The sequence below is a fragment of the Canis lupus genome, chromosome 21 (assembly GCF_011100685.1).
Source record: "Canis lupus familiaris isolate Mischka breed German Shepherd chromosome 21, alternate assembly UU_Cfam_GSD_1.0, whole genome shotgun sequence".
NCBI lineage: Eukaryota > Metazoa > Chordata > Mammalia > Carnivora > Canidae > Canis > Canis lupus.
Genome location: NC_049242.1, coordinates 26,060,823 through 26,069,076, shown reverse-complemented (window position 1 = coordinate 26,069,076; position 8,254 = coordinate 26,060,823). Strand labels below are relative to the sequence as shown.

The window sequence follows — 8,254 nt, the reverse complement described above, 5'->3', positions numbered from 1 at the left end:
TCTGCCTCTCTCTGTGTTTCTCATGAATTAAACAAAAAAAAAAAAAAAAAAAAAAAAAAAACAACCTCCACCCTCATTCTCATCTCCCATTAGCTGGTGACTTTTAAAGCACTCGGGGGCCCACACCTTTACTCCCTAAGGCGGGGGGGGGGGGGGGGGGGGCTCCAGCCCAGTTAATGATCAGTCCCCAGGGCAGGGGTGGAGGATGCTGGGTAGGTGCAAATTCCTTCTGGAGGAGTTCCCACCTTCGGGCATTCTTAGGTCTCTGGTCTTTCTCCAATCCACAGTAGGCTCCCTGGTTTTATAAAGCCTGAAGAGAGACGTGAGGGGTCCGATGGCCCTTCACCTGCTGAGGTCTTCTGTGGTTGTAACCCTTCCTGCTTGTCACAGGATTCAAGTAAGGATGGCTCCGAGCAGGGTGGGCATGAGTCCGGGGTCTCCTAGGAGTCCATTTCTTTGCAGGCCCTTCAGGGCTTGGCTGCTTCTCCAGCAAGCCCATTCCCCTTCCTGTTCCATGGTCCCAGGGTGCTAAGGCCCCATCTTCCTTAAACTCTTATTGCTGACCATAGGCTGATGGCTCCCACATCTGTATCCAACTTGTTCCCCTCCCCTGGGCTTTCACCTCTACAACCACTTCTCCCTGGGTTGCACACAGGAATGGGGACAAAACGCATTCCCTCTTGCTCAAGTGTGCTCCTCCCCTTTTTCCCTTTCCCTACCCAGTGGGGCGGCCACAGTAAAAATGGTACCACCGCAGTAAAAGGAAGGTTTGTGCTTGGCTGGAGTGGGAGTGGTGGGAGGGGTCTAACAGGAGACCAGACTCTCAGATGCTGTAGAAGTGATACCCGTGTGGGTGGGTGCAGGGGGGGAAGGCAGGGGGTCTGGGGCCCCCAGAGCAATTGAACCTCTAGGCTTCTGCACCTCTGATTTTACCGCTGGAGGTGGGTGATGCCTGGGGCTGATGAGGTTGGAGGACTTGGTGGATCTATACATTGGGGACTGTGGAGGTCTGTACTCTCTACAGCTGCCTGGGAGCTTAGAAGCCTACACTCCAGCTCTTGCCCTGCAATTGGTTCTGTCCTGATTCTCTGGATCTCATTCTCATCTGTATAAGGACAGGGGGTTGGAAGTGGACAGATTAGTTTAAAGAATCCCAGCAACTCAGGCTGCAAGATTTTATCAGACCTGAGTTTGGGGGAGAAAATGGGATAAGCGGGGCCAGGGGACTGGCTTTAGGCCTGCACTATTAATCCACTCCCTCCCACCGACCCATGTCCCATGGAGGTCTGGCTAGTGCCCACAATAATTAAGGTGCAATAATTAACTGCTGAGAGGCCTTCGTCCAGTGCCAGGCTCTGCTCCTGGGCCACATTCCCTACTGCCTGTCTCCTAGGCCACTAAACCTCAGCTGTGCCCCGGAGTAGGACAAGGGGAACTGTAGAGTGGAGCAGAAGCCTGAGCCAGACCAGGAACCACTTCCTCTCCCAGGTATGCCACTCCCTACCCCTTCAGTAGAGGCAGCACACCCCAAGGTACTCCCAGCATGTGTTAAAGAATTTGCTGAACCAGGAGGATCCACCTTGCCCAAATCCCAGACAACCCAAAAGTAGAGGCTGAGGGCAGAGCAGGGGCTGCCCAAGGTTAAATTAACCAAGTCCACCCCTGAAACTAGAACCAGTGGGCTCTTGCCTTTTAGCACAGTGCTGAGTTTTTAGTTTCCTTCAAGTCTGGGGTTCTAGGGTGTGTGTCTTCTGGGTGATGAAGATGATGGTGGTTGGGGGGGAGAGTTGCACTGAGATCTGAAGCTGAGACTAGGAAGGAATGTGGGGAGTGGCTTGCAGAGTGGCATAGCTTGCTGGGAGAAGAGAGCTCTGCCTCTAGAAAGCAAGTGCAGGGAGGTAAACCACCCACCAACCAGGTGGGCCCACGGAGCCCTCACCCCAGGCATCCCCCGGTACTCCACATCAGCTGCTGCATAAGAATCTCAGCACAGTGAGGGTGCAGAGGACAAAGCTGAAGGAGCTCCGGACTCGGACTCGAGGGGCTTGAATCAGGCTTGGGTGTTCCCTACTGCATGACAGGGGGCTCATCCTTTAACCTCTGCCAACTGATGGCACAATCTGTACCCAGCTGACTCTCCTTTGTTGGGGATTTCTCCCCACATTTAACCTTTAGATGAGGATACTAAAGCCCAAGATTAATTTGAGTTATTTTCTCCCAAGGTCAAGGGAGAGATGGAGTGTTAGGGCTGAGATGGTGGGCTGGTTGATCTGGACCCCTGTGCTCTCAACTGCCAGGCTGTTTCCCCCAAGAACCTGATCCAAAGAGTCACCTGGTGTGCCAGAGAGTACAGATTGGTCCTATGCTTTCGCCCATCAGTGAGTGATTGGGTCATGAGAAGGATAATTGGATCCTGGAAGGAACGGATTAGCAAGTGAAAGAATGAGCGAACACTGGAATAGAGTAGCAGGATGTTGGATGGCAGGAAGGTGAGGGGCGAGGGGGGTGAGGCGGGAATTTAGTCCCTGGTTCCATGAGCCCTGGTGGGCAGTCAGCCCAGAGGTGGCCGTCAGCTCAGGCCCTGCCCAGGAAGAAGCCAGAGTTCCACAGGACGTGGGGCACTGGGAAGACAAGGCAACTTTGAGCAGAAGGGCGCATATGCTTTTGGGAGCTGTGGGAAACAAATGCCAAATTTTAGGAGAGCCCAGGAGCCCGGTGACCTGCATGGTGAGGGAACAGTGGGTCACCTCCCAAGGTTCAGTGTCTCAGCTCAGAGGGCTGAGGGCCTGCATGGGTGGAAGGGAGGCTGGCTCTGGGGCAGGGGGAGGGGGAGGCAAGGAACCTCCCAAGGCCTGGAAGCTGTCCAGCTGGCTGCCCACACCCACCCCCAGCCCTCTGTGCCCTGTGACATTCCCCAGGTCACAGGACCTCTGGGAGAAACCAAAGGATGAGGCTGCAAAGGGCTGGAACCAAGGCTGGAAGTTTTTGTTTTGTTTTTGTTTTTTCCAGACCCAGGGGGAGGGGCAGAGGGAGAGAAAATCCCAAGCAGGTTCCCATCCACTGCGGAGCCTAACTCAGGGCTCCATCTCATGATCCTGAGATCACAATCTGAGCTGAAATCAGGAGTCAGTCGCTTAAGTGCCTGAGCCTCGTAGGAGCCCCTTGTTTTATTTTGTTTTGTTTAAATAAATAGCTTATCTGGAGCTCCAAAACTAAGATTAATATCAAAGTTTGTACAAAGTCATTTGGTTAAAATCTGACCTGAAAATTAATGTGAGGTTATTATAGTTTTTATTTATCCTACCAGTGTAACTTTTACCACCAGAATGTGCTTGATTGTTGAGTGAGTGTAAATTGTATTACCTTTTACAAAATCCCAAATATTTTAAATTCTGAAACATCTGCCTCCAAGGATTTCAAACAAGGGACTGTGGACCTACGTCAATCTCCTGGCTATTTTGCCCAAATCCCATCTCTTAGTTTCAACACTTGATCTCATCCACCTGAAGAAGTCAGTAACTTGAGTGACACAAGCACCTGGGGGGTTGGGGGGTGGGAGGGTGGTGTCTCATCCCACCCTTCACTGAGGCTGGGAAGACTCAGGGGTAGGGATGGGGCGGGACCAGGCCCCGGCTTTCTGGAGACTCCACCCACCGGGGCTGTTTCTACTCACCTGAAGGCCCCACCTCTGTTTTCCTTGGTGCCACAGACCACAGCTCTTCCTTCAGAGACATGGCCCAGCTGGTGACAACGCAGGTGCTGTTCCTTCTGGTGGGGGTGGCCGCAGTATGGACAGCGCGGCCCAGAACTGAGCTTCTCAATGTCTGTATGGACGCCAAGCACCACAAGGAAAAGCCAAGCCCGGAGGACGGGCTGCATAAGCAGGTGAGTGGAGGGCCTGGCTGGAGTGGGGAGAGCTGACTCAGGAAGAGGAAAGTGGAAGATAGAAGCATCAAAGCCCTTCCGTGGTGGAGGCAGGGAGACCACCTGAGAGGCCTTGGGTGTACTACTGTGGGGACTATCTGCTTACCGCTCACCATGTGCCCAATGTTGTCAGTACAATGCCAACAGATCAGCTCTTGGTAGTTGGGTTTCACATTACACAAACCAGGAAGCATGTCCAGAGTGGAACCTGAGAAACGGACACTGGAGAAACCCATCCCAGGTTGATTTTGATTTCAGAGTTCAGACCGGAACTGACCCCTCTTGAGAATCTTGAGAAAGTGCACACAGCACCTCGTGGCTTCTTTTCTGCCAGCCCCAAACAGCTCAAGAAAAATGGATTTCTCACAGGCACGAGGCTGGGTGTGAGGCACCAAGATTCACACATCTAGCAAACATTTCTCCTGACCTTTTTATTGGAATGAGGTCTCCTTTCAATGCCAATTATTTTACCACAACCCCTTTAATATCCTGAACCTGTTTATGTGTTTAAAAAAAATCAATATCATGCCATAACTGTAAAGAAAACACAAAAGGGAAGCTGCTTGCAAAATGCATTCCAATATATAAATGTTCATTTTGACCTCGTTGGCAGATAATGATCGCACAGCTTTGAATCAGTGAGCCTGCAGCTAAGTGATGATGTAACTTAACTAACTTCTTCAGCCTATTATATTGTTTTTATTTTATTTTTAAGGATTTTATTTATTCATGAGAGACACAGAGAGAGGCAGAAACATAGGCAAAGGGAGACGCAGCCTCCCTGGGAGGAACCTGATGAGGGACTCAATCCCAGGACCCTGGGATCACAACCTGAGCCCAAAGGCAGATGCTCAACCACTGAGCCCTCTATACATTGTTTTTAAAATGCACATTTTAGGGGCACCCTGATGACTCAGTTGAGGCTCCGACTCTTGATTTCAGTTGGGGTCATTATATCAGAGTCTGAGATCCAGCCCTGGGTGGAACTTGGCTCTTGAGTGTGGAGCCTGCCTGGGGCTCTCTCTCTCCTTCCTCTGCCCTCTAGTCGGCCTGCACCTTTTGTGCATGTGTGTGAGCATTCCGCTCTGAAAAAAATAAATAAAATGCACCGTTTTAATATTTTGTTTTTATTTTTTATTTTATTTATTTATTCATAAGAGACAGAGAGAGAGAGAGGCAGAGACACAGGCAGAGGGAGAAGCAGGCTTCATGCAGGGAGCCAGACATGGGACCCGATTCTGAGACTACAGGACCACACCCTGGACGGAAGGCAGCACTATACCACTGAGCCACCCGGGCTGCCCAATATTTTGTTTTTATACTGAGTTCTAAGCTACAGGTTTATATTCGTTCAGTGTTTTGGATCTGTTCTGAGGTTCCAGTTTATTTGACTTGCTACTGACCCCCAGGTCTTTTGTTACCTTCTTAGTGAGGCTTCTCTGACCATTCTAGAAAACTGCAATTCCCCATCCCTCTCTCCTGCTTAATCTCTTTTCAAAGCAGTTATGCTGTGATAAGTAAGTATTCGTCGTCATGTCTCCAGTTTCTGGGTTAGAGTAAGTAGGAGCTCAACAAAGATTTGAATTAATGAATTTTGTAATGCCTGCACTTCCCCCAAAGAGCATGCATTTCCCCCGATGGCAAGCATTTCCCTGAAAGACTGACTGTGTTGGGGGATCAAAGACTAAAACGGGAGAGAGAGACTGGAGATCCCTGGGTGGCTCAGTGGTTAAGCACCTGCCTTCTGCCCAGGGCATGATCCTGGAGTATCGGGATCAAGTCCCACGTCGGGCTCCCTGCATGGAGCCTGCCCATCCCTCTGCCTGTGTCTCTGCTTCTCTCTGTGTGTCTCTCATGAATAAATAAATAAAATCTTTAAGTAAAATAAAAAGGGAGAGACTGTATGTGGGGACATTATGGCTGTGCTGGGCGTGGGAGTTAGTTCTGTGTCTTCCCCACCCAGTGCAGCCCCTGGAAGAAGAATTCCTGCTGCTTTGCCAACACCAGCCGGGAAGCCCATAAGGATATTTCCTACCTGTACAGATTTAACTGGAACCATTGCGGATCTATGACACCTGCCTGCAAAAAGCACTTCATCCAGGACACCTGCCTATATGAGTGTTCCCCCAACCTGGGGCCCTGGATTCAGGAGGTATGAGTGTCCCTCCTGGACCCCTCAACTTTATAGAGGAATTGAGCTTCCCAGACACCTCCTCAGGCTGCTTCTCCAGCTCTGGGTCTCTTCTGAGCTGCTGAGAATCCTGAGCCCTTTTCCCCTCCTGACCTCTCCCAGGTAAATCAGAGCTGGCGCAAGGAGCGCATCCTGCATGTGCCCCTGTGCAAAGAGGATTGTGAGCAATGGTGGCAGGACTGCCGCACCTCCTACACCTGCAAGAGCAACTGGCACAAGGGCTGGAACTGGACCTCAGGTGAGGGCCAGGGCCAGGCAGGGAGGGAGAGATCTGGAGGTGTGGGGTGTGGAGCTGGTATATGAATATTTGAGGCTGTGGGCTTGGGGGAAGTGAAGCTAGTTCTGGGCCTAGTGGCTGAAAGTTCTCATCTTCCCTACAGGGTATAACCAGTGTCCAGAGGGAGCTGCCTGCCACCCCTTCCATTTCTACTTCCCCACATCTGCTGCTCTGTGCAGTGAAATCTGGAGTCACTCCTACAAAGTCAGCAACTACAGCCGAGGGAGCGGCCGCTGCATCCAGATGTGGTTTGACCCGGCCCAGGGCAACCCCAACGAGGAGGTGGCGAGGTTCTATGCCAGGGCCATGAGTGAGGCTACGCACTGTGTCCTTGGGCCTCCCTTGCTCAGCCTGGCCCTGATGCTGCTCTGGCTACTTAGCTGAGCTCCTTTTATCTCCTGATACCTGCACAGCCCTGCTCTGTTTGGGCCCCACAGCTCCTAGCTATTTACTTCCTGTTTGTTGGCCAAGGAATAAACCAGGCAACCACCGTGTATCACATGAATTATTTGGGTGTGGGTGGGAATGTGACTTTTGCTTCCCAATTGCCATTGATTGAAGCCAGTGAGACTTGGTCAGTTTCCAGTTCTGATACTCTGAACTATATAGACGTTTAACTGTTCTGGTAACCTAGGACATATTCATAGCTCTCAATTTCATTTTTTTTTTTTTTACTACAGCTTTAATCCAGAGCCAGGCCCAGAGTTTTATCATTTGAATTGGACCCAAGTGTTCCAGGGCTGTTTTTGCCCAGTGCTCAGCTCTCTCATAGGAAAGGGGGGAATGGGAGAGCCCAGAATGTTCTGGATGGATGGCTGGGTAGAGGTGAAGAGGGGCCAGTAAGAGCCATTCTTCACTAACACCTAATACACAAAGCACTATCTACCAAGCACTGTCCTAAATGATTTATATTTATTGCTCTAGGCTATAGATACATGTTGCACATGTGTGGAAACAGCCACATAAGGTAAAAAATATGGCTAAAACTTCTGCATAAAAGCTGAGATTCCACCTCAGGCTATCTGGTTCTTGAGAACAAGCCCTTTGCCCCATGGAGTGGGAAAATGCGTGTATCTTGAAGGGATAATGGACCTCATACTTGACCAGAGAAGCTGGGCCTGAGCTGGTCTGGCAGAACCAAGAACGGAACCCAAACCTAGACTCCAAGAGCAGGTTACAAACCAACAATCTGACAGATTTTTAGGCAGTGCTTTCACAGTAAGTCTAGTTTTTAGCAGTTATAACAAGCTAAGTTATGTTATAGTAACACCTCAAATATTTCCAAAACAACCAAAGCTTATTCAAGCTGCAGTGCTTACTGTGGGGAATCCAGGATACCCTACATGTCACTCAGGGACCAAGGCCTTGGGAGCCTCCACCTGGTGGCACATTTCTGTGAGACAGGAATAGGAAACTTGGTGAATTCCATATAGACTTTTAAAAGTTCCACCCAACACTAATTTTGATGGCCAAATCAGTTCATGACCATGAGGAACTTCAAGGAAACCAGGAAAACAATGCTAACAAGTTCTTGAAAGGAGAGAAGAATCAGAACAGTTTGTCAAAAGACCTAACATGTTATGCTATTATGGTCAGTTTGTTTCTGGCATGGCTGTGTTACAAATTTAATTTTTCAAAAAAAAAATTTTTTTAATTTTTCAGTTAGGTTCAGGTAAGAAAGAGAACCAGCTCTTTGAATCTCTGCAAAGAAATATATTGACATGAAAAGTGGGAAATTCCACTGGCCGCCATCCTACGTACATAGTCTTGTAAACAAGGCCAACTGATGTATTGCATTTTCTACAGAACCAGTGATACTATTTACTTACAAATGTGACTTATTTATAGATGTGTTAGGATTA

General features: G+C 49.6%; 1 protein-coding gene across 3 annotated transcripts; it reads left to right on the top strand.

The window, feature by feature from the left end:
* The first annotated feature begins 225 nt into the window (after positions 1-225).
* Positions 226-6,886, top strand: LOC609612 (folate receptor alpha). 3 transcript variants are annotated; one of them, XM_038568768.1, is made up of 6 exons: positions 226-397; positions 1,394-1,488; positions 3,680-3,885; positions 5,888-6,076; positions 6,218-6,353; positions 6,496-6,886. In XM_038568768.1, the coding sequence occupies exons 3-6, from the start codon at positions 3,733-3,735 to the stop codon at positions 6,774-6,776; spliced, it is 759 nt and encodes a 252-aa protein (XP_038424696.1). In that variant the 5' UTR covers positions 226-397; positions 1,394-1,488; positions 3,680-3,732; the 3' UTR covers positions 6,777-6,886. The 3 variants fall into 3 exon arrangements, with proteins under 3 accessions (XP_038424696.1, XP_038424695.1, XP_038424697.1); XM_038568767.1 differs by having other exon boundaries at positions 227-397; positions 3,710-3,885; XM_038568769.1 differs by lacking the exon at positions 1,394-1,488 and having other exon boundaries at positions 227-397; positions 3,710-3,885.
* The last annotated feature ends 1,368 nt before the right edge of the window (positions 6,887-8,254 follow it).